Source organism: Larimichthys crocea, chromosome VIII (assembly GCF_000972845.2).
Source record: "Larimichthys crocea isolate SSNF chromosome VIII, L_crocea_2.0, whole genome shotgun sequence".
Classification (NCBI taxonomy): Eukaryota; Metazoa; Chordata; class Actinopteri; family Sciaenidae; genus Larimichthys; species Larimichthys crocea.
In genome coordinates, this window is record NC_040018.1 from 18,135,762 (window position 1) to 18,162,676 (window position 26,915).

The 26,915-nt window shown below is 38.8% G+C and overlaps 1 protein-coding gene across 1 annotated transcript in view; it reads right to left on the minus strand.

Annotated features, from left to right (window-relative positions):
* Positions 1-26,915, minus strand: part of ush2a (Usher syndrome 2A (autosomal recessive, mild)) — a 195,514-nt gene that overhangs the window by 100,201 nt on the left and 68,398 nt on the right. Inside the window, exons 31-46 of the mRNA XM_027281636.1 lie at positions 26,738-26,861; positions 19,075-19,205; positions 15,239-15,365; positions 14,562-14,663; positions 13,960-14,148; positions 13,331-13,461; positions 12,935-13,214; positions 12,030-12,254; positions 11,226-11,306; positions 9,245-9,433; positions 7,716-7,856; positions 6,320-6,395; positions 5,952-6,037; positions 4,748-4,907; positions 901-1,063; positions 675-822 (exon numbers count right to left, since the gene is read on the minus strand). Coding sequence (XP_027137437.1) covers positions 675-822; positions 901-1,063; positions 4,748-4,907; positions 5,952-6,037; positions 6,320-6,395; positions 7,716-7,856; positions 9,245-9,433; positions 11,226-11,306; positions 12,030-12,254; positions 12,935-13,214; positions 13,331-13,461; positions 13,960-14,148; positions 14,562-14,663; positions 15,239-15,365; positions 19,075-19,205; positions 26,738-26,861 — 2,353 coding nt within the window. The remainder of the gene's footprint in view (positions 1-674; positions 823-900; positions 1,064-4,747; positions 4,908-5,951; positions 6,038-6,319; positions 6,396-7,715; positions 7,857-9,244; positions 9,434-11,225; positions 11,307-12,029; positions 12,255-12,934; positions 13,215-13,330; positions 13,462-13,959; positions 14,149-14,561; positions 14,664-15,238; positions 15,366-19,074; positions 19,206-26,737; positions 26,862-26,915) is intronic.

A 26,915-nucleotide genomic window follows, 5' to 3' on the forward strand; every position in this document is an offset into this window, starting at 1 on the left:
GAAAAGAAGTGAGAGAGAAAGGCAGTCACTGTGAGTCTATGTGCTTCGAGCCTGCAGTTCTCTATTCCGTCAAAAGGGAGCACTTTTCATCCACTTAAAGGAGCTTGGTGAAGCACTGCCCTTTCACTCCCGGTCTCCGTTCTCTGCCTTAAATTGTACATTCTCTCCCCCATCTTTGGCGTTCTCCTCTTTCTCTCCGAGTCCTTCATGCCCTCTCCTTTTGGTTTCTCTTCTTATTTTTCTTTTCTCCAGCTGTTCCATCTCTGTTTATCTCTTGCACCTTATCTGATTCCCTTCACACAAAGCAAACTATTCTCCTGTTTCATACTCGCATGTACGGGATACCTGAGCAATGGTACAGGGTCCCCAATTCTGTGATAGACTGGATTATGGTACTGTAAACACTGATACTTTCTATTCATTTCCACAGTTCAACTGATGTCATATGCCAATATCATCATGATTGTTGTTTGTTGTTAAATGTTTTATCTCTCACTAGTTTCCAGTAAGAAACAACTGTTTAAAAAAGACTGTCATGAATGATTGAAAGCTTGTGTGTGTCTAACTTGACTCTGACATTATTCTAAATGCCACTGTTGATTAATGTTAATGTATATTTGAATGTTTTTGGCTGATCTGTCTGTATATGCCAGATTAAGTTTGTGTCCTCTCACCATTCGGAGTGTCAGGAGGTGTCCAGCTGACGTTGAGTGCATGTGGGGACAAAGGGGTGACCAGCGGAGCAGGAACACTCTCTGGGGTGCTCTCCTCAGTCTGAACGTGGCTGGGAGGACTTAAGGTACACCCACCTCCTGTGCAGGCCTGACAAAACACAAACCAACACATTAATGTGTGGATGAATCTGATGATGCAAAAAAGAGGAAAAAGTAAGGGACTCACAGCGAATGTGATGGTGTAAGCTGTTCCAGGAGTGAGGTTGCGGAGTGTGTGGTCTTCAAAAAGTTCTGAGCTGTTATAGGCCAACACAGGCTCTGCACCATCATGTGACAGGAAGATGGAATAGAACTCCAAAGCGCCATTAACCTGAGAGGGACGTGACCACCTGGAGAGGGAGAGATGAATAACAATACATTTAATATAGCACTGTACCTAAGTTCATATTTCATGGACCAGAACCTTCCTTTATGGAGACACCTTTACTGGATTTTAGAGTTTTACTTTTTTACTTTTTATTCCACTGTATTCATCATAGATTATTAAGATAATTTACAGATTTTAAAAAAGTCAGGTGTTATTTCATCTTTAAGCAACAGCCTTCCCGTCATCCTTTTTGAACACAGACTAAACTAAATACTAGTACTACTAAATATTCTGTATGAGGACTGCTTGAATTTAATTGCTGCACAAATCAATTGACTGCTTGTTAAGTGGAACTTTGGTACAAATTCTCTAAAATCTCTAAAATCGGGTGTATATATAGTGACAACACAGTGCACGGGTATTTATTTTACAACTGTGTCATTAAGACTGAAAGATTAAACTAAGACTGTGAGCATCTGTGGGCTTTGTGGCAGTATGTGTGATTGTTTTTCTGCAAGTAGACGGAAACATAATGCAGAGAGCTGAGGTCTCTTGCACACAACACACACACATATTCAGGACACAGTTTCCTTTGTCAGACAGAGGTGTCTCCTTTTCTATATTTAGAACAGGAAGGTCATCCCCAACAGAGAGAGAGAGGGAGAGGATAAGAGACAGAGTTTAGAAATAGAAACATGTCGATTATCTATTAAAAAATGTTAAAGAGATGGAAATATGAACCTAATGTTAGCTATACATACTAAACTGAAGACCATTTGTTTCTGCCTCATTAATGCTACACTATTGTACTATAGTATTTTATGTATGCTAATGAGGGATTGTAGGAGCTGTGCCTGTTGACGCTGTTGGAGAGGATTTCAAGCTATGCTAAAATAATTCAATGTAGAAAGTTGTGCAGTTATGAGATGTTTGTTTTGCAAGCTTGTCAATGGACTTCGGTACACGTTCCCTTCATCCAGAATCCAAAGTACCTGATGCAATTTTGATAACAACACAGCAAGTACATTTATAAATAAAGGAGCACAAAAACATGTTTTATGAATAGTTTTGCAATTCGTACAAATCCCTGAGAGTAACCCAACCCTCCTGGCATGGTAGCAGAGGGAGGCCATTTTAAAAAGTGATGGATTCCTTTCCTGGTTCCTCCCATTAAAAGCCATTTTTTGAATGACTGATGAGTGTGTGTTAGCACACAATTAGCCACTGTGGCTAATCTATCACATTTATTATAAGATTTATATGCTGTCGATTGGCAGTGTGATGTATGTCCACTTTTGAAAAACTAAATCAAAGGGGAGTTGAAATAATCTGTATCATAATTCACTGCGGTAATGGTTTTAGAAAACTGTTGGTTTTAAAAGAGTGTTACAAAATTGGTGTGAAACAGGCGGTTGGTTTCTCAGCATGTCAAATTGAAAACCATGCATTGAGATGCCGTGGGTTCAAAATCTGCATCACAATCTATGAAGTGTCAATCTGTCTACTGCTTCTTCCCTCCCTCCCATCTTTCCTGGCATTCTCTACATTGCACACTCATCAAAACAGCATTAGTGCCATTAAATAATTATTACGACACATTACAGAACTGAAGATACAGAAGTTAGATATAGTGAATGTCTGACAATGTGGGTATTTTTTGCAGCTGTGTCTGCTTGTTTGTGTGTGTGAATGTGTTTGTGTCAGGTAGTGTTAGGTGAGGTCAGGGAATAAATCTGCTGATATTGTTTTGTTGGCATCCTGCAGCCTCCCTAAACCTTTCTCACAGTCTCTCAACCACACTCTCTCTCTCTCTCTCTCTTTCTCTCTCTCTCTCACACACACACACACACACACACTCACACTCACTTTCTTTTTAAACATTTCTTACATTTCCCTCCGTTCTTTCCACAAATTATCTTCCTCCCTTTCATCTTTCTCTTCACATTTTTTTCACTGTTCTCTTTCTCTTTTTGTCTTTATCAGCTTTTCTCACAGACACAATAGAGAGATATTGACCAAGTATGATCTCTCAACCTTCGCCTATTACCAATGTGCTAACAAGGCAATACACAGCCTTCCCACACCTGGTGAATATACAGCTGAAAAACATTTTAAAGACTCAGGGTATGATACATATCCCTGCTCTGAAGACAGTAATACTCTCATGGATGATGTATTACACCTAGTAATTTGTTTTTTATGCTCTCAACTGTCTACAGACTGAAGAACCAGAACCACTGGTAAACCAATGCAGAAATCTTTAAAATGTTTTGGGGCACAAAAGAAACACAAATGTTGAGTTAACACAAAATATAACCAATTACGATAAAGTTACTATTTTGAATAATATAATGATATTTTTTAGAACATCAGTTTACTTTGGCAAAAGTAAAGTGGCCTGGTGATTTAATTCCTGTGTGGACTGACATCGACTACTGATTGGATAATGAAATTAAAATGTTTAGGTATATAGAATTTCCTTGACAGTTTGTCAAATGATGACCCCCCCCACATAACAAATCACTATTTAATCCCTCATTTTACCTGTTGATTTATCTTTCAGCATTGTTTTTGCTTGAGAGGTAAACTGTTCGCACTGTTTCCATTTCCTTCGCAAACAGACCGCGTCCCGTTAAAGGACCAATGTGTATGATTTAGTGCCATCCAGTTTCTGAGAAAATGGATGGCACTAAGATTGCAACCCCCTTGCCACACTCTTTTCCTTCCAAGTTTGTAGGAGAAACTACAGTGGCTGTGAAATGTGGAAAAAACGCGAAACACTAGAACTAGTGTTTGGTTTGTCCATTCTCGGCTAGTGTAGAACCAACATGCCGAACTCCAAGTAAAACAACGCATGGCATCTGTAGATATAAAAGGCTCATTCTAATGTGATAAAAAACAACAATTATACACTAATGAAAACAAAGTTATGCATGTTATATTTACATTTCTGCCTTTAACCTTTAACACACAATCACTTTAGGATCACTCTATACACTCCACACACTACATAAGCGATCAATGGCCTGTGCACGTTCTATGAATAAGACATGAGGTATTATCAACTGAGCAAATTTAAGAGAAGGAAAACAAGCAGGCCCAACAGTTCAATGCCTCTTGTTCACATTCAGGCAGGTATTTGTAGGCCTTCATATTACTCCATCTCTATCATCTCGCTCAACTTCCACTGTAAAAGTGTGTGTGGATATGCCTGTCTGTGCATGTGTGTCTGTGTGTGTGTGTGTGTGTGTATGTATATGTGTGTGTAAGTGGCACTATGCCCTCCTGCGGTGAGTCCCACTGTAAGTGACAGTCAGGACACTAATGGCTTTCACGCAGATTGACTCTTATCTCACACACACACACACACACACACACACACGGAACATGCTCCCCTCCGTCACAGGTTAAAGGTCAAGTGCAGAAGAATATTCTGCATGGTAAACACAACTGCAGAAGGTCACTAGCTCTTCCTCGATCTATCCGTATTTTATACAGACAAACCACTTTTAAAAATTTAAATAAATAAAAGAAAAAGAATCACCTTACTTTTATTCATGTTCAGTGGCACTGAAAGAGTAAACATCACTTTTGTGTACAGTACACACATGTTCACACTGTGTTACACCTGTTACACACATATGTGTACTTACATATGCACAACACATGTTAACATATATACATGTGCGTTTGTGTGTTGACTTACTCCACCAGCATGGTCCGTGAGTCCAGTAGGGTAAGAGTTGGTGCTTGTAGAGGCCCAGGAGGAAGCTGAGAGGTCAGCATAGTAACCTGTGAACTGTTAGTGCAGCCCACTGAAGTGCAAGCACTTAGTACAAAGACATGGGTGGAATACACACCAAGACCTGAAACACACACACACACACACAGACCAAGACAGCATGCAACAGAGAGACAAAAAAGTAAGGACAAACACAATGATGGATACAGAGCCAGTGGCTCAAATTCATAAAACAAAACATTGAATTACATCATCAACCTAAGCTGATCTCACAAACTGTTATTGTGAGGTTAATCTAACCCTCATTTAACCCCAGACCCCTAGATTATGCCTCTTTTATACAGGAACATTCCTGTGTCCACTCAACTCCTTTTAGGTTTATTTCTTCATAGTTGTTTTTCTTTCAGTGCCTAACATTTTCCATCTGTCTCACTGTTGCAATTTCATCCCCTGTAACACGATCTTTTCTTGCACATACTGTATAATTACTAGGTCCATAATCCTTCCAATCACTGTGAACATCAGACACTTGGCATTATTAACCCAGCATGGATGATATGTACTCTCATGCATTCATTAACTTACAAAGACACACACACATATAGTGTTTCACACATCTAAGCATGTGAGTGTGTGTGTGTCAAATCAAAATGAGTGTTAATCTATTCTGCTCATAAAATGCCATATAGGATGACTCTCCTGTGTATGTAAGTCTGTGTACATCCCTGCATATGTGTGCACACATCCCATTGACAGTGTCTCATACGTGCATATGTGTGTGTATGTGTGTGTGTGTGTGTGTGTGTCTGCATCCTGGTGCAGCACTCTAGTCTCAGTGGTGTGACATGTGTTTCGTACCTTCTTTATGTCTCTTCAGTGAAAGCTTTCAAAGCAAAGCGTGCGTATGTATGTGCGCTAATGTTTCGTGTTCTTTGTTTCTCCGCCGCTTCATTTTCATGTGTGTGTATGTGTTTAGCGTTTCTTTTTCAAAGTGCTATTCCCTTGGTAAGGACTGAGATGCTCTTTCCTCTTTCAAATGCTAATCCCCTACTCTATTTTACTTTTCTTCCCTCTCCCCTTTCTCTTTACACTGAGGCCCATCCCTCCACAGTCACAGCTACGCTGTAACACACGCACGCATACGCTTCTCTCTCTCTCTCCTCTTTACCAGTGATGTTGTGTTGTCTGTCTTTCCCCCTGTAGACCATTTGGTTGTTGTGATAGAGGAGGTACTCTGTAATGCCTCCGTTGGGCCTATCATTGGAACAAAAAAGTTAAATGAGGGTAATATTATCATGTTATATTTAAATACTATTTTGATGGAAGCTCTGTTGTCTTCAATCAGGGCATCTTTATTCAAGGCAAAAAAGTCATTATCATACAATTATACATCAGTTCAATACATAACTTCAACTCACTACTGTCTTTCATATTCTCTTGAAGTAGGAGGTCAGAGAAGAAATTTATCAGGCCTCATCACAGAACATGTGTGGTTTACATGTGAGATGGGTAGGTCAGACGGTTTTGTGTTATTACCTTGCTGGAGGTTCCCAGTTAACATAGAGAGCTGTAGGGGATGAGACTGCAGCCGGAGGAGAGACAGCGGCTGGAACTGAAATTGTAGGAAAATAAAAACATCTTTATTGTAAATTACATACAAGGAATATGAAACAGGGAAAACAGGCATTACTTATCATTAAGTGAATTTCCCCAGTGTGGAATCAATAATATCCATCTTATTAGCATATCATTCTTCAACATCAGACATTAAAATGCTGTATATGTATCTGTATGTTTTATATGATGCTAGGCATTGCCAAATCTTTGTATTACCGTTCAAAACTGCAGAGACTGGAGAAGAAAGAGAGACAAATTTATGTTCCTTGACCCAGTGAAGAAGGTGAAAAAATGTGCCGGTGCTCACGCAGGATTGTGTAAAAATGTCTATATGAGGTTTTGTGAAAAATAGACTTTGGCAAAACAGTTATAAATAAGTTCTGTCTCGAGTCTTCGTAACATGGTTCAGTGTCTTAACTCAGCGCTCAGTGAGAATCAATACAGTAATCTGTTTTTTTTCTTTTACTTCAGATTGATTTTTGCTGTCTCTGCACTGACCCCTGCCGTCACATTATCTCCCCAACAAGGCGAGTTAGTCCAACACAGATTAATGTAGTGACTAACATATGAAGAAAAATATCTCTTTTCCTCTTTGGTTTCCTCTTTCCTTTTCATGTAATCCTCCCTCCATGACCTCCTGTGTAAAAAAATGTTACTCCCTACTATCTGCCTTACACTCACTGCAGTCGTTTTACTCATTCTTTTCCCTTCTGATATACAGTTTATTTCATTCTGACTTGTATCTCTTTCTTTTCTTGTCTTTCCTCTTCTCTCAGGGTGAGTGTCTGTATGTGTTGAGATGCAAAAATCATAAATCAATACTACTAGTAAAAGATAAAGACAGAAGTTGTAAGGGTCATTAATCATTAGTTAATAGTGCTGAATTTGACGAACTGACTGATTGAATTGTTTATCAGACCACAAATGAGACAAAGATTTGGTTGGCAAAACAATAGAAAATGCAACTTTATCAAGTTATCAAGTTGTATTTTTGTAGGTTCAGAATTTGTGCTTGTAGCTTATGTGAGGAAATGTGTGTGTCTGTCTCTCAGACTTGAACATATTCCTGCACAAATTGTAACTACACAATGTTTTCACACATGGACAAAATAGTTCTACAGGTGCAAAGCTTAATTACACTAAGCTTGAATTTGTGAGAATGCTTGTTTTTCCCACAAAACTTCACATTCAGATACGCGCACACAATCTTTTTTCACACGCATACAACTGCAGGCTATGAAATTATTTGTGAACAACATTTAACAAGCTTAACATAGTAATGACCCTTATTTGCTTTCATGCTTTGCAGCCTTACCTTCCTCCGGGGTCGTGAGGCTCGATCTCAAATCATTATCATCACCATCGTCATTATGAAGACTCTCAGTGCAGCCAACAGGACTACAGGCACTTACAGTGATAATGTATCGAGTGGATGGAGTGAGACCCGGCAGCACACCTGGAGAGCAGGAGAGCATTAACACATCAGAGAGGGAGTGAGTCAAAGAGCACAGACAGAAAGAACACAGAGAGAGGCGACTTTGTTCAAAAAAGACCAACTTTGGTATATACCCACTTGATTTTGCTAACTCAGACTGCTGAAGCCTCATATTAGTTGGCTGAACCTAAAATTTAAGACTCCTTTGTGCCAACCCTGTCTTACCTTACTAAATGCCTTTTACAGTCTCCTTTTAGTGTGAACCCATTGCTACTGAAGTATGTATCAGCATTCTTCAATAGAGCCATTTAAATGCTTTACTTGTTTCTATGTGCCACTGTTGCTAAGCAAACTTACTGCGTTTGGCAAACAAGACGAGTCTATTCTAATTGTAAAGCTTGAGTCGTCTCTCTCTGATGTTTTTTGTCCTAGCCGTCTCTGCCCTCTCCACTTCTCTCCGTATTTCCTAAGTCATTCTTTTACATCCCCCTCATCTCTTACACCCCCCTCAACTTTCCTCACCCTCTGTGTCCTGTCACCCTGTACTTTTCTCTATTTTTTTCCTCTGTCTCACTTTCTTCCTTTCTATCGTTCTCTCTTTCTCTGTTACCCATATCTTTTAATTCAATTAGGGGCCAGGGCCCCACTCCACTGCCATTACACCCTCATTTGCTTTCTGTGTTTTTTAGCCGTTGGTGTAATTCTGCAGTCAGGTGTCGGGGCCATCATAAATTAACAAGAAGCCTTATCACGGTGGACTTAATGTCTGGCAAAGAGAGAGGGAGGGAATGGAGAGCAGCGAGAGAGACACAGAGAAAGACAGGGACAGAGAGCTCATCTTCATATTTGCCTGGAGACATGGCGGAGTGGATGAGAGGAGGGACGAATAGCAGCAGCGGACGCAGACATCATCATCATCATAAAAGATGAAGTGAGGGAAGATCGAAAAGTGAGCAACAGAAAGAGAGAGAGAAAAAAGGAGCGATGCCAGGGTATGACATCATTGGGGTAGTCCTGAGTGTCTTGTTCCAAATGGAGACGGTCTTCTGAAGCTGGGGACTTGCCAAGGAGACATTAACAGGGTTGCCTGGGACAGTGTGTGTGTATGTGTGTTTGTATGAGACAGAGTAAAGCAAAGTGAGTGAAAAAGGCAGCGTGAATGTGTTTTCACTAAGGGCTAGAATGCCCTTACAGGTCTCACAAGAAGGTGGCAGGAAAGGAGCTAAAATAAGTTCAATAGGACAACGGCTGCAAGTTAATTTTTTTATAAATTGTCCACAATGCTACTTGTGGCATTTGTTACTGATCTTTACCTGGCTCTTACCAAGGAAAATTGTAGTAGAAGTAAAAATATATCGACTGAATGTCTGGACTGCAAGTACAAATATTTTAGACTATCAAACCTTTACCTGTGAAATTTCCATTAGCCAGATAGATGGCTTTGACAGGTGGTACTTCTGGCTGGTCTCTATTGTAGGCCTTCAATTCATATCTGTCAATCAGCCCTCTGATGTCACCAGTGGGTGGCAACCAGCTCACCATGGCACTGAAGCCATTCAAGCTCTGCACTGTAGTCGGAGGTGGCACAGACGTTGGTACTAGACAGACAGAGAAACACAAAATAGGTTAATATGAAGGGAGACTGAAGAGAAGAATACTGTGAATCAAAAAAGTGTTAAATAACTACAAGCAGTAATAAATAAAACAACAACCACATACTATAATTAAACAAAGCAATACATAATAAAGACAGGAAAAAACAAAGAAAGGAAAATGAAAGAGATCTGGTCAGGAGGAATAAAATGTTAAAAGCAAGCTATCAAATAAAAGCAAAAAAAAAAAAAGAAAATATAAAAGAAAGAAAGCAAAACAACAGGTCGCGAACACATGAGGTTAAAGAAAAAGCATCCCCCATCTCTCTGTGTTTTAATAGGCCCAGTAAATCATACCTCACCATTAGCATAAATAGTATTTATGAGAGTAGTAACTTTTTCAGCGCTGATTTAATACAGCCAGCCATTCATTCTGGGCTATATTTCACAGCAATCAGCCTCCCTCCTTCTCTGTAGCACTCCCCTTCTTTCTCTCTCCAACACCCTCAGTAGTTCAGGATGGTCCCACTCCTTTACACCCCCCCTCCCAACCCTCTGTCTATCTCACTGCCTCACAACCACCTTAATTTTCTGTCTCCATCCATACATCTCTGTTCTGTCCCCTCCCTCACTTATCCTGGACATGGGCCAAGACTAGACTGGCTGTCAGTGCAAACTCAAAATTGTCAAAAAGGGAAAAGTATAGCCTTGCACAGATATTTTTGTGTAGCAAACATTTATGAACAGCTTCCAAATGGTTTGTAAATGCTTATAAATGTACATTTCATCTATCTCTTAAATCTCACTCATGACTAACAACTTGCTCACCTTCCTTCTCCATTTAAGCTATTCTTATATCGTCCTATTTTTATGTGTCTTTCATTACCCACTCACCTTGCATTTCCTCCTCTCCTCCCACCACTTCCTTCTTACTCTCTCTTTCATCCCCCTTTTTTGACTCTTTCTACCTCCCTCCCTCCTCCCTCCTCTCCACAGAGTGCTTGTCCTCCATCCTCCTCTTTTTCCCTCAGTTCTTAATGTTTTTAGCACTTCCTCCCTCCCTCTCCTTCATTCCTGTCTCTGGTCATAGCATGGTATACTGAGACCTGCCAGTGTATCGTTCACTACTAACGAGCAGCTTTATATTACACAAGGGACCACACAGGCCATTCTGGGTTAACAGCCTTTTACTGGGATGCCCTTTATAGAGGCCTTATCAATCTCTCATACCGTCAGGCACATGTAATATCACAGGCTTTGGATAAGTCTCACATACTGTACAACATAGTGGTTTTATTTCCAAAATCTCTCAGAACACAGAGAAACACAGAACAAAGTCATCCGGAGGGAATATTTACTGCTTGTCAAATGTGCCAAAATACAAGTTTTAATCAGGGAAAAATCATACAGTTTGTTAGTAACTTTGTAAATGAAATGCTAATTCTAATTCGGATTACACAGCACAGGAACAAATAAACATGTAAAGAGAGAAACACAGACGCATGCTAATACTTGAGTCTTTAGGATACTTAAGGGCCTTATAATTCTCTCATAATATTAGACTGTATCAAACAGAAAGAAAGACACAAAGGTACTGTATGCTGATACCATGCACAATGTGTACTGTGCTTGGGTACAGCAATTGCACATGTACAAGAGGGGAGAGTGTGTGAGGAAGATTGTACATGCATAAATATGAGTCTGTACTACTGTTATAACATCATCATTATCATATCTGGCTGTAAACACCCAGAGAAACACAGGCCAACTACTGCCAGAGAGATGTCAGATGTTTTACCTCTGCTATGACTGCGTCCTCTCTGCCAAGGTCCAACTGCCCAACCTCCTGCAGCCAAGGCCACAACCCTGTACAAGTACTCTTGAGAGGTGTGCGTGTGTGTGTTTGCACATAGGAGAAGGGGGTTGAGATGTACATGGGACAGGAGAGAAGAAAAAATGTATTTGAAAAACATGCACCAAAAAAGATTCCTCACATGTTCTCTTTATCATCTAAAATCAATATCATGATTAATTGTGGCATTTACCTTGTCAACAATATCTTATCAAACACAGCTGTGCACACAATTTATCAATGTGTTGTTCTTATAAATGACAGAAGTGTGCTCACATGACTGAGATGACATCTTTTTTGCTCACTGTCTGTCTGACTTAGAGAGGACATGCATGGATAAATAAAAAATTACAACTGGAAGAATGCCGACTGGACATACAGCAAGCTCTGGTTGTGTATTTAGGCCTGTAGAGTGTGACTCTTTTTGGTCAATTAGAGTCATAATGTCAGTATGTGGCCTTTATGTTAGTCAAAAAGTGTTGGAGTGTTTTCCCTCCTGATAAAGACTATACTTTATAATTCTCATTCATAATAGGCATTTAGTAATAAGCATTATTGCTGATTGCAAATTGACTTGTGTGCTCCTTTGATTAAATGTTTCTTGTTATTTGGAGTTTTGTTTGTATGATGTCTGATGGAAGTCTTTCTCTGAAATGTTGTTTTAAAAAAAGTATTACTGTTGACAGTGTGCCGCTGTCTCTGTGTTAGTGTAGTATGTACTGAGTTTATATGTATACTGTGCATTGTTACCAGTGAAAGGCTGTAGACTATAATCTGTGGCTTGTGTCTTCTTCCCACTATACACCAACACTGAATCGTTTCCTCTGCAGTTGTAACGGCTTTCACTGGTGGGACAACCGTCTAAGTAGACTCTAACAGAGCGGCGGAAAGCAACAGAGAGAATAACACTTTGACTGACAGGAGGGTTTTTTTCATCACTTCGTATGGTAAGACCCCTTATGCATCCTCCTAGGCCTGTCAAAAAAGGAAGAGAAAGAGGGGAGAAGGGGAGGACAAGGAAAAGGGGAGGGAGTGAAAAGAGAAGAAGAGCACATTGAAGAACAGAGAGGAGAACGTGAGATAAGTACATCAAAACTTTGTTTCCATTTTACTTTTTAAATAGCTTAAATGAGCACTATCATCCTTCACTCTTATATTTATTTATTTTACACTTATAGGCCAAAGTCACCCTATTATCGTAATAATTAGGTCACTGGTAAACTATAATTCAGTTTAATTGTTAAATTTTAGTTAAATAATATACTGCTAGCAAATACCGGGAAAAAAAACAAAACAACAGCAGCACATGGGCCAGTTCTGATTGTAGATCTGTTTTTTTTGTTTGTTTGTTTTTTACTTCTGAACTCTCAATACTATTGAATGCCTTATTTATGGAGAATTAATTGTTTTAAATACATGGTATCAATGTATTGACACTATATTTTGGACAACCCTACCTGCAAGTACACAAACAGCACACAAACTAAACTAAACTAAATTGACAAGTCAAACTTGTTGCAGAGAACTGTATTTGAGAACAATTTAGTTGCACTAATCACAACCAAATTAAACACTTCTTGGTTGAACACCTGCCATTTTGATTGTGTGAATGTACTAATTCTATTGCAGTGCATACAAATATACAAATATCTCACTGTGTTTGTGACTTTGGCTGTTCAGAGCAGGATGGATGAGATTCCTTGGCACGCCCCCCAAGTACAATGGCGAATCAACTCTCAGCCGCACTGCTCCTCCCATTACCGTTGTCTCCTCTGCCCAGTCATTAACTGCAGCAAAGATGAGCGAGCCGCGTTTTGCTAATGTAAGCTGCTTCCAGTCACCATCGCAGTAACTAAGCCCCGCCCACATGCTGAATTCAGTCACGTGACCTTCAGAGGCAAGAATGACGAACAGGAGGCCACCTTCCAGCTCCACCTGAAGAAATAAACATAAGATATCACAAGTTAACGCTTTTCCATGTATTTCTAAGTTTTATTTGAGTATATTTTTAGTAAATAAACAATAATTGTAGATGTATCTGTGCTCCTTACTAGCATATAGTCTTCACTTTGTGTGCTGTATATAAAGAGCAAAAGTGCATTGAGCTGATCTGTTCTGAAATCCATAGAAATCTCAAAGTCCTGTCCTCCACTGAATACATCTCCGCTAATCTCCAGGTAACCTGAAACAGAGAGGAAAACCAACAACATGCCATTTTATTATGAGGACAGAGCTAAAGAAATAAATAAAACTTCATTGTATTGCAAACATGTAGATGGACTGTACCCTTTTTCTTCCCAAATACCAAGTTGTTATAAATGTGTTGTTTGCAAACCAATAATGGAGGAAATGTACACTGATGAACCTGATCTTTCACACTGAGACCAATTAATTGTTATTATCATCATCATCATATTTATCAACATGAAACAACAACCTCATTATCACCAACATCAGCAGCAAGTGTCTTATTAGGATATACTGTGTTGTACCTGAAAAATGTGTATCAGTAGCTCATGAAAAAGACTGCTTGTTATGCTAACACCCGTTGCATATTATGTTGATATATCACAGTGTAAAGCTACAACACATACTTAATTTTTTTCAACCATCATGGACATGAATCTTTGTACCATGTATGTAATGTTTATGTTATCAACAATAATCAATAAGATCCTACCATGACCCAGAAAATGGGCTCCATCCTCAGTTTGAGCAGGGCATCCCTCCCAGCTTTCATACACTGCCACCTTCTTTGTGGCTTTTGCCCAATCCAGAGATTTCCATTCCTCTCTGGGGCCGCCAGTCATCTTAAAACTCACATCTCTGAGGCAGCCAGAGAATCCCTGTCGCACTAGTCGGGCATCACCTGGAGAGGCAGACAAGGGTAAATACTGCAGAGGTTTTCAGTGCTTATAATAAGAGTTACCAATTATCAGTGAATATGAGAATAAAGTGTTATAAAGGTAATAGGGTAGTAGGGTGGTTGGAGTGAGGCTGAACCTTGACCAGGAGGAATGTTTATATCCCTCCCTAAATAATATTTAAGGAGGACAGAAAACTCATATATAAACAATCAAAGAATTTTAGCAAAATACACTCTCCTTTGAGAATCAAAAGTTTAAAAGCCAAACCATTTTGAGACGGCCAAAATGTATCTATTCTATAATCTATTCAAATGTTAAAGTATTTGATATTTTTGTTTTTAATAGGTTAAATGCTATATTAAAAACAATCCCACACACTGTAGTAATTATTAAGAGTATATGATGATAGACCTACCTGAATCCTCTCTTAACAAAGTAAAGTCTTCAGGCAGCCCTCCAATGAATACCCCCGTGTTCTCACCAATAATTGTGCTGCCGCTGGAAGCTGATGCACTTCCTGGTGATAGTGGAGGTATTATGGTGGTGTTACACATTAATGTAGTGGAATAAATTGAGAAATAAGGGGAGGAAGGGTAAGAAAAAATATAAGATCAGAACATTCAGGGAACAAAAAATGACTATAGACTAGATATAAATGACTAGAATAAAGAGATTAACAATACAAGAAAGGGGGAGTAAATAGGGGTAAAGGCAAACAACAAGAAGAGTAAGGATTGGGCGGTTTCTGTCCAAATTTTAAAAAGAAAGAAAAAAAAGAAAGAAACAAAGAAAGAAACAAAGAAACAAAATATTTAATAAGATAACTGAGAACAACTGAGGAACATAAGTATGTTTCCGTGTGTGTGAAGCAGTATTTTTCTCATCAAACACAGAGTGGCTGGGATTAACCTAATACCTCCATGTAGAGCTGGGGGATTTACATATATAGAAACACACATACATGTCAGTCTTACACTGCATGAGCACATCCTTGCATGTATAGGCGAGCATGAATACACTCACATTTACACTCACAAACCCACACACTGAGAAGATACACACAGTGGTCAGTATGAATATGAGAAGAGTTACCTCTGTATTGATTGTTTACAACGATTGTTCCCACGGCCCCTCGCCTTGTTGCTATGATGCTGTGCCATTGTCCATCATTGTAGCGGTGCCCTCCATCACCCTGCACACTCACAGCCACCGCTGAGCCCTACAACACATAAACATACATAAACACATGTACATTAAGGGTGTGTAAAGACATCCAGTTGACTTATACTTGTTTCCTATCTCTGGTCTTGCAACTATGTGCCTTACACTAATCACTGACGTAAATCTATGACCTCTGGCTCAAAAGAGACCACTCCTCAAATCACAGAGCAATCAAACATGCTTACTTTACAACATTTTAAATTATCGCTTCTTTATCCCTCTGTTGCGCGAACAAAGTTAGACATTAGGGATCGATGGCATACATCACACACACACCACCCTCAAAAGGACACGAACATGCACGTATAATCATCAAAGTGTTGTTACAGGGCTTTTTGCTACCTATTAAGTATGACATCATTGTTGTGATCAGCTTTTAGCAAGTAGGCAAAGAGTAATGCAGTAAAACAAGAGTAACGGGTACAAGCACACTAACATAACATATATCTGCACACAGACACATACACACAGTGATGAAGATTTAATGATGAGATCAATAAATGTATGAATGCCAGAGTATATCAGCCTCTGACATCTTTACTACCATTGCTAGACAGCTCTACTTAACAAGACAACATGGGAGGAGTCTCTCTTCTGATTTCGCTGTCTCTCTCTTCTACACATACACATAAACACACCCTTCCCTCACCTAGAGATACTGGCAGTGGAAGCAACTAACACGCAACTGAGCAAGGCATTGATCAGTGTTACTGGTGGGAAGAAACCTTGCTTTAGGAAGCACCCACTGATGACGGTGGTGGTCCTTGCAGACTGCACTTGACTGAGGTGTGTGGCCACTGTTGGATGAGAATGCCAACATGCCCAATCTCTGTAACGTGCAGTAAGTGATGGTGTTTGTGCATTTGTGAGTATGAAGGCAATCACTTATTGATACAGAAAGGAGAAGGATAATGAATGAAGTGGTTTGTTACTCCAACACCAGATAACATCCACCTCTGTGGCCTCACTGGCTTCACCTGGTATCGTCCACGTTTCCCACTGGTGTAACTGTCATGTTTACATATTGTAATCTTATTCCAGGTCCTCACCAAGATACAGTACATACATTTTAAATCTTTGTTTATAATAGTGTTAACCTTCTATCCACAAGACAGTGTCTGTTATGGAAATTTCTATCCTTAGGTTGAGGAAAGCATCAGCATTGTGGTGGCCACCAACGAAGAAACTGAATGTTGATGTTTCATTAACATAGACAGACAACAGTGGCTCGACTAAAATGTGCTGACGGTAACACAAACATGGGTAAAAACATTCTCTTTCACTATTTATGGGCGCACAGTATTTGTGGTGTTATCTGTATGGTTTTTAAGTCTGACCACCAGCATGAGTTAGGCAGAATATCAACTTTGAGAGTGTCTCTATTTCTTCAATAAGCTTCAATAAATACTACAGCATAAGACATCAGAGGCTCCTGAACACTTTTTTCCCCTCTGACCTCACCATTGATTTCAGCAATTTCTCCACAACAATCATCATTGTCATTTTAAAGCATTTTATTTTTAAAAAAGAAATCTTGTAGATTTCTTGTAGATAGTGGTCATGCATCACTACTTTATGTGAAACATGGAGTACCTCAAGGCTCGCTTTTTGGCCCTCTGCTCTTCTCTCTATAAGTTTCACTTCTTAGCCAAATTATACACATATTCCATCCTAGATGTCTGCTTAAAATCCACATTTCCAGGTTGCAAGCTGGCTTCACAGTTTGTGAGACCACTCACTTGGTCAACTCTGGCAAAGTCACAAACCTTAACATAAAAACTCCTCCAGAAAAGCTTGTGCTAATACAGTTAATGCACACTGAAGTAACACTATTCATTACATGTTTAGCATTTGTCATTAAATATTACAATGCATTACAATGTTTTCTTCCACACAGGTTAGAGGACTGTATAACACCTTCCTGAAAGCCACCTCCTGAGAGTGTTATTGAGCTAAGAAAGAATCAAGTAAAATAAAATAGTTTGTGTATTCGCAATTTGTCTGGGTTCTGTATACAGTCTGGGATAGACAGTGTAGTTACCAGTTGCTACATACACCTCTGTGTACTGGAGCAGTCAGTGGTCCAAAAATCACTATTCAATAGAGTGTAAACTGTGTGTGTTTCACACAGTTTGTGACAGTGCGTTAACTCCAGTGATCTGGACCATATCTTCTACGTGTGAAAAGGAATGTTTTTAAGCTTGTGTGCTTCTACTTCTATGTTCTTGGTGTGTGTGTGTGTGTGTGTGTGTGTGTGTGGCAGCTCACATGTGCACATATTTATGAGCATATCACTTTCCTGTGTCATGCTAAATTACCCCCCCCTGCACTAGTAATCCCATTAGGATAGCTCAACAGGCTAATAGGGGGGAAGTAATGGGCCCAGCTATATGTATCTAGGGGAACACTAATAAGCCATGACACCACTCCCACTGTTAATTACCCCAAACTAGCCTAAACAAAGGAATCAACCCAGTTGGAGAAGTCACACCCACACATCCAGCATTACACTTAACCACAGACACACACTACTTAACAGTACAAGTTAACAAGGATATATTCAGTGACTTCGACGCCCCTGCACACAAAGATACATCCCATGGTTACATTTTGATCAAGTCATTTTGATAACAAGTATTGGATGGTGATAATGATGAGGAAGGATAGAGAGTGTATGTGTGTGTGTTTGTTTGAGTGTGTAATTAGTTGGTGGCCTCATGGAAGTATGTGTAATCATCTCCCATCATCACTTTCATCATCGAAGTCGTTGACTCTTTAACCCCTCTACATGTGTCTGTATGGATGGATAAGGGAAGCAGGGCTGTGTGTGTGTGTGTGTGTGTGTGTGTGTGTGTGTGTGTGTGTTCGCAAGGGTGGAAAGCTTAATTAGCTTGCAATTGGTATTCACGCGTGGTGACTGCAGGGAATGAGTTAATTGCAGTCCAATTCAAACGTTGACACACTTTCAAAGTTTTTTCCCCTCTCCCTGTCTCCCTGACAGAAACCAATGAGGGGCTACAGATCACATTTATTAGATGAGAGCAAGTGAGAGAGAAAATGGGAGAGAGAGGGGAAGAAAAAGAGAAATACAGAGGTGGATCACAAGAAAAGGAGAAAAAACACAGGGGAAGGTGAGCAAGTAAGTAAAGTGAATAGAATGGAACAGAATAATAAAATAAGAGACTGAATGAAATGTGGGAATGTGGATGAATAAATTGGTGAAATGGCAACTAAGGACAGCAGTACACTTCAAAATTAATACAATCTGGCATGTTCTTTATGTCAGTATAGCACTGTAAAGAAAACTAAACTTGCTGCAAAGCTATGCATCTTTGTTTAATGGTAGTCTAGCTTGATTTAGATGCTCACAAATAAGTGGAATCAATCAAATCAAAATTGGCAAAAGTCCCTCAACAAAAGACATAGAGTATTACTAAAACAAAATGATAGTAATCATAAGAATAAGAATGAATTCCCCTCCTACTTTTTAAGAGAAATTCTAACTTTGTTTGAAGTTGGCATCTTCATCACTCCATTGTTAGGTATTTTGTACTTCTGGAAAACACACAAAGGTGACACCTCATTCCAATCACCCTGCTGTTGGAACATTGTTTTGTCTTTTGAGTCATATATTACTATGTAAATCAGTCTTGAAATATCAGTACTTTGTGCTCACATTCATACACTTACACTGATACTTTACATACCTGTGGGTCAAACAGAAAGTAAGGGCGTCCATTTTTGATCTGAATAGCCAGGAACTCTTCCTGATTTCCCGGAGAGAACGCACAGAGCAGCAGGCCATGTGGGGATCGAGTCTTGAAACTCAACTGAACACCTGATACAAAGTAAGACCATGTGGAGACAGAGAAGGAGTAGGAAAGAGAGGGAGAGAAAGATTAAAATTTTATTTTATTATTTGTTCTCAGGAATTTAATATGGGATAAATAATACTTTCAATGCACATCAAACTGTATCACTATGAACAATTAAATATGTTCAAAACAGCACTCTTTAATTGAGGGGCAGCAGCTAGTTAGACATGGGATGGTGTAACTCAATCAGGGACCTGTAGTGTCCTGGTGTTAAATACCCAGCATTCCTATCTAACCTAAAAAGAACTAAAATTGATTTTTAACAGAAATCAACTAAATTATATTATGTGTATGCTTCTCCCTTCAGACGTTTTGACACAACACTTTAATTTGTTCAAATCTAAACCACCTGAACAACACTACAGTACAGGGATCAAACCCCTCAGCCAGAGTTTTCATGTAAGGCCTATCGGTGTCTTCAGCTTTTGAAGGGAGGTGTAAATGTGTTTAAACATCTCAATCATTCTTCTATGTGAAGGTATGTAGCTAACTTCAAGAAGATTTGCTAAATCAGTCACAAGAAAACATTAAAATGTTTTTTTAAAAACTGTTTAATATAAACCAGCTCTCCTATATATCTTATATGAAGCCCAAGTAAGACATTTCCAAATAAATAAATAAAGGCAGTATAATATCCTGAAGCACCAACTGGAATGACAACAGAAGAAGAGGAATATAATATAATTTCTGAGCAGGAAAGTAATTGACCAAAAAGTTGCATCTACTGTGTCATTCCAACAGAGCGGTTGGAAATGATAGGCTGCCTGTTTGTTAATGCATACTATGAATCAAAGCTTCAACAATGTGGGAAACTTGTGGGTTCTTAGACCAGCAAGACCTCTCTCTCTCTCTCACACACACACACACACACACACACACACACACACACACACATCGTGCCGTCTTGTCATGTTACCATGGATCAGAGATTGGATCTTAATCCACTACTAGATCCACATAGCGACACAGAGGATGTAATTTTATGTGTGTGTCTGTGAGTACGAGTGTGTTTTCTCCGCTCTGTCTGTCTCTGAAGGGAACAGAAGTGTGGGAAGATCTGAAGAGTTGAATGGAGGCAGTCCAGGGTTCATCAGTAGCCGGTGTTAGCAAAATAATTAGTGTGTGAATTCACTTAACACGGAGAAAAGTCAAACAGTTACATGGTGAGCTCAAGATGAATACAGATTAGTCATTTCAAAGCTGCCAGTTTTCACACTATTTTGAATAAAAATACCTCTTTAACTAGATTTATTGTTATGGTAGTTGTTGATATATGGCAAAACATATTCATAGTCCATTCAAGTCAGCCTTTTTGTGGGGAATGAAATATACATTGCAAGCCTCTTTAACTTAACATTATATCCATTGGGACATTACAGGATATGGTCTGCAATAAACATGGACAATGCACAGTGCAAAACCAAAAGAGAAAGCCACAAGCATGCCGTAAAGGAGCACAGAAGAGTTGAAGGGGAAGCAAAGATACAGCGTGAGTAAATTTGAGTCAAAAATCATACTCCTATCATAATTCTTCTTAACACAGAGACATTAAACACATATTGATATCATTCATTGTGACACCTCACAAGGATATCATAATCTTTGATATTCAATCGTGAATAAATGTCCACAAATCTGTTTTCTTCAGTATCAAAGTGATGCAGCAATAGCTGTCAAGTTGTAAATCTATGCCAACATTGCAAACAGGAATCTCTACTAGCCAATTCAGCGTACTTAGTAATAATGGTGCCAATTAGCCAAAATGTAAATAAATATAGGTTTTGAAAACAGGGCTTAAACTTTAGTTCCAGTACTTTAAACTGGTATTACAAAAGCCATTTGATGAAGGTTCTTCTGAAGGTTTTTTTTTTCTTTCATCATATTGGTTCCAAAATATGCAGTGTTGGTGCCAGCATGATTGACATGTCAGATTTTACTTTATCCATTTGAAATAAAGAAAAAAAAGGAGAATGACTCATGATATCCACTTTAATACAAAACACTAGGACGTCACTCTGTATAGGATTTAAATTATAGGAGGACCAGGAGTTTGCCAAAAAACAGTTGGTAATTGCAGCAGTAATTATTACTGTGGTGAGGGCGGAAAATTATCCTTATACTATACGTGCTCTGGATGGGATTAAAGTCACAGCATAGGTGATGTTAAAATCATTCCACCTGCCTCAAATAAATCCAGACTGAATAGGGCTTTAGATTTTTTTTTTTTTACTTTTGCCAAACATCACATATTAAGATGTACACAGTTCAACACATGCTTACCTTTTCCATTTCAGTCCAGGATGCTGAAGATAAACTGGACATACTATACGTGTGACAGAATGATGGGAAAGAACTGTTGCATTTCTGCATGCAACACCAACTGTGCAAAATCAATAGTTTAACTTGGTTCATGATTTATACATATGTTCTTTACATTGGACTTGCAATCTGTACATTAGGCAGGCACCTGTCATTTACATTCATGACCTTGTCAGCAGAGATGAGTGAAGTCATGACAGATACCTGACATTACATTACACCCCTTTAACCTTCTCTCTGTCACACTCCTGATATCTCATACCTTCCTCTCTTTCTCCCCTTTTAACCTTCCTCTTCTTCTTCTTGACCTTTTCATTCTCCTTTTCTCCACCTATTGCCTCATCCCAACGTTTTCTGCTTGCATCTTCGCTTCTTTTTATCTCTTTCTCTCCCTGCTTTTCATGTATCCAACTTTATTAACACAAAAGTTATACACATTTTATTATACAGTCATAAAGGAATGTTGTGCAATATCCTAAACTGCTACTACTGCTTCTGCATTGTGCGTTTCTCCATTTTCTTAAGATCGACCGGGACCCTCCAGAGTTTCCTCGTGTCATGCTGCATTTATAAGGAAACCACTTTGGATAAATTATTCAAGAGGTCCAATCCAAGCCACACAGCTGCCAAATACTAGCAATGGTGGTAAGGATATCTGAATTAGTTCTTCTAACCTTACTAGCAATGGCAAATAAATAATGTGACTATTGAAGTATTTTTATTCATATATGCATGCTGATCTTTAAAAGAATTAAACAGCTGGTGCATACAGTATGCTATTACAGAGCACCTGTAACCAAAATTGTTACAATGCACAGTGAGATATTACAATGCCTTCTAGTTAGGATGCATGTGAGGTAACAATACACTCTTTGTGTTTGCATATAATGTAGAGTGCACTGTTGTGTGTAAATCTGTTGCAATACTGAGGGACAGACTGTAAACGCACGCTTGGCCAAGGTGTTTGGTTCAAATGTACAGCGTCTAAGTGACACAGCTCGTGCTCAGCATTACTTCTTTCAGATTTACCCACAGGACTTGTGCTACTTCACACTGACAACCACTTTGGAGACATCAACAGACAAACCTGAGCACACATCATGACAGGTGTCTCTGTTTCACATACAGAGTACATGCAAACACACACACACACACACACACACACACACCAAGCTTTACAGAAACGTACAAGTTCAATATACACAAACGTTCTCCACAACAGGCCTTCATTACGCAGGTACTACACATGTCAAACTTTTTTGGCTTTTTTGTAAAACACTAATGACTTTACAAGTGGATAGAAACAGATTATAGGACCATTTTCTATGGTGAATAAATGTGTTCACAACCTGATCATTACATTCTGATATTCCTTGTGCAGTAGTGGAAATTTTGAATACAACCATGAATATCCACACCAAGAAGTGTTGAAAAGACTGACCAACCAACCATCCTTAAGCCTCACAGCATGTGACTCAAAAACATGGCATGTATTATGTGAATTGTGAAACATGTTGTGAAATCTTGTTTAGAAACAATTGGCAAAATGGCAAGACAAGGCTAACTGGACTAGGTCGTGTGTAATCTACAGCATGCAATGCAGAATATTGAGTCAACACAGCCTCTCTTCTGGACACAACACCAAGAGTAAGAAAACAGATTGCTTTGTGAGACCTTTGGTAATAAAATTATTAATAACACTATTGTGTGCTGTGTTGTCTCACACTGCTGTCGTTTCAAAATCGGAAAGTTTTTTCATGAGTGATATATTACTTAATGTACTGTAAAGAATACATTTTATGACCTACAAGTACATAAAACCAATTATACTCACACCATCAACTCTAGAGTTGTTAAGAGGGAGAATTATATTGTTTAAATTGAGTCTTTTGTAAATTAAAAATGATTAAGGACTATTTTAAATTGAGTTTATTGTTCACAGTTAATGCACTGTTCCTCTCTCTATGTGCCTAAAGCGAACGTTGTTATATTCCACAATATATAGCATTAACATACAGCAATATTCAGCTATTTACAGTTTTAAGCATAGTCTTATTTATTAGGTAGTATTGTTTCACTGTATTGTTTCTCCTCTCTCTGTCTCAGTAAACAGTTGAGGTTGTGTGCAATCATCTACACAACATAACCTGAATAACTCCAGTCATGTTAGCTCTGTGCTGGCATTAATCAGAGCCTGGCGTATTAATGAGAGCGCGGCAGCTAGCTAATTACACCCATAGATTCTGCAGCAGCCCATTAAATATACAAATGACAGAATTAAAGAGCCCAGCCTCTTCTGATTAATCTTTAAATGGGGAAAAACTAATGATGTCTGTGCAAACTTTCCCTTCACACATTTCTCCCCCTCTCCTCTCAACGTCAATGCCTGGCAATCAATCATATTAATTAAGGAAAAATAATTTGTATCATTTAACATTTCCCTCTTTCCCGCTCAGTTGCTGCAGTTGTGCTGCAGCAATGTACTGTATCTGACATGTCTGGAAATTATCCAAGTCTATTTGTTCCTGCATTCATTTTTTTCTTCTTTCTTTCCCTCAGCTATGTTTGTGATGTTTCATCTCTCTTCATTTACTGTGAGTTGTAGAAATACATCTGGATTAGTGAAAATATGACCAGGCTATCATCCTCATTCCAATCAGCCCATTTCAGGCTCAAATACTGAAGAATTATAAATGAGGAGAGAGACGTACATAATCTGTTTTGAACCAGTATCCTTTTAAATAGATTATCAAATAATATCGTATTCCGCTCTTAACTTAGATGCACAGAGTCCTTAATTCAAAGATGAACAAGGAGAGCAGGAAGTCACATTTTAGTGTTTTAGATACAGAGGCATTACAAGATGAATGGACTAACATGCATTTATGGAAACAAGCACTTACAGGGTATTCATAATCAAAGCATGGTTGCATATGGTTATACTCCTGTTTTATCTAAAGTAAGATTCAGTGTGGTAAATATTGACCTCAAGTACCCCAAATTCATTCAGCATTAAGAAGCATCGTTAATCACAAGTGAGTAGACTTATCATTTATGGAACCATCAACTACTATAACAATAATTGCACATGGAAAACAACCTATTTGGCTAAAAATAATTTAGGTAAAGTGGCCATTAAATTACAGGTGAAAGGGCAAATATGTGATTCTACGTGGTAAATCTTAATCTCAACTAATATTTAACATATTGGCCCTGTTCAAAGATGTGCCCTTAATACACATGTTTAGGAAATGAGAAGCCTGCAGGAAGAGCCTGAATGAACAATTTATGGAAACTTATTTATGGAAGAAAAATGATGATCTGCCATTTCCATCAATGCTGCAGCTGGGGAAGCAAAAATAACCTAAACTTTTCCTAAGACTCAAAAGAACCTCATTTACAAGTGGTGCAAAATCAAACTTTTGTAATGTTTTGAGAATGAAATTTGAGGTCTCGCAATATAAAACTGAACAAAAAACAAGAATTTTACAGTTGTCATTGTTGGAGTTACTAGGTTTCCACAAGACATCAACAATTGACGAGTCTCTCCTCTGTGATCAATTGACTCTCGAGGGGGCATTACACTGCATTACATTCATAATCCAATTTGGCTTTGATTTGTTCGCTGTTCCATGCGCTTCGATGGGAATAATTGTCTGTAGATGATGCTATTAGTATTGATGGTTGTAAAAGGGCGATGGTTTGAGGACTGCCGACACATTCATGGTCCAGAATAGATCCGGTCTGAAAGTGATTGTCTGATCCATTACCCTTTATGAAGGAGGAGAGTGGAGGAGATGAGAGCCTCCCCTCAATAGCAAAACTCATCATCTATTTGCTGGCAGTAGTCAAAGACATCTATATAACTTGAAGGAGTATGGATAAAAACAAAAATTACCATTTGTTGATTTGGGATAAAAACACAGTGGTCAGAGTTCAGAGAGAGCAATAGACATAGCATAAGAGGTAGGACATCTATAGGAATTTCTTACCATTTGATCAGAAATAGTTTTTTAGTGATTTGAATTGACAACTGGGGTTTGGACAGACCAAAGCAGAGGTCAAAGCGGTGATTTCATTAATAATAATATCTCATCTGTAATAAATTATAATCCAGTAAAGGCTTGCTCAGTATGAACGCTCTGGTTCTGACAAACTCTTTTTCACATTCATACCTATTCAGACTGCTCACATCCATAAGAACTCACAAGTTATCCTTTATGGAGAAACTAAAGAAGAGGTTTCAATGGTACTAGTAAATAATAAATATTGATAATAATAAAGATTTCTGACCTTCAAACAGGCCTTTATGAAGACAGTAGTTTTTATTAACCACTCAAATGCTTTGAGTGCATGCATGGAAACTATTGATGCCTCATTAAAACAGAGTTGAAAAGTGGTTACTCGTATTGCTTCCTTTTGATTCTAAATTCTCGTTTCGTCTCATCTCAGAGGCCACTAAAAAGTCACCCTCCAATCCTGTGGCTCTCATCAGTATTTAGACACTGACATACAGTCAGGGCTTGGCTGTAAGCTTCTGATATTTCAGATGTAAAATTAACACTACTTTGGCTATTTTAGATGGAACAAGATTAAGTGACCAACGCAGAGAGCTTTGTTGACTCAATTATGGTTGATCATGGTCACATAAGGATTACAGATGAAAACTTTAATCAACACAATGTCATCACAGTTTTAAAACGGCTTGGGAAGGTTTTATCTATCACCCATATTTAAACATGTCCACACAGAAAGACATAACTGGTGATACAAGGTTTGTGCAGGACAGTGAAGTAATCTCAAGTGGCATCGGAGAGCTTCGCCTGCTCAAATCCCACTGATTAGTATCAGCAGTCATTAATTATGAGCGTCAGACTGGGTGATGTTCTCAGATGAAGCAGAACATGTTTGGCTGTGCAGCTCAACCCTCTAATGATGCTGGTAAACAGAAAGATAATTGTCCTTTGAGATGACTGGGGAAGTCATTCTGAAGGAATGTCACCAGAAGAAGAAGAGACTGCATTGCGATCACTGAACAACACAAAAAAATACACCAACAAACACAGGCATGTATGTTTGCATGTGCACACAGACCTGCATGTACAGTATATAGCAATGGAGACAGACAAACCGTCCATTTTCTGATACACACACAGAAATCTGCATGTAGACATACCTGTGAAGTCAGTGTTGACAGGAAGGGTGTCACTGGGAAACTGGTGGTAACTGTTTCCTGGGAATCTGGTTCCTCTGACAACAGGATCTTGTGGGTCAGATAAAGAGACGTCTGTCCTCTCCACCTGGAAAAATATAAACATATGCTATATAAATATATATAAACATGTAACAACAAC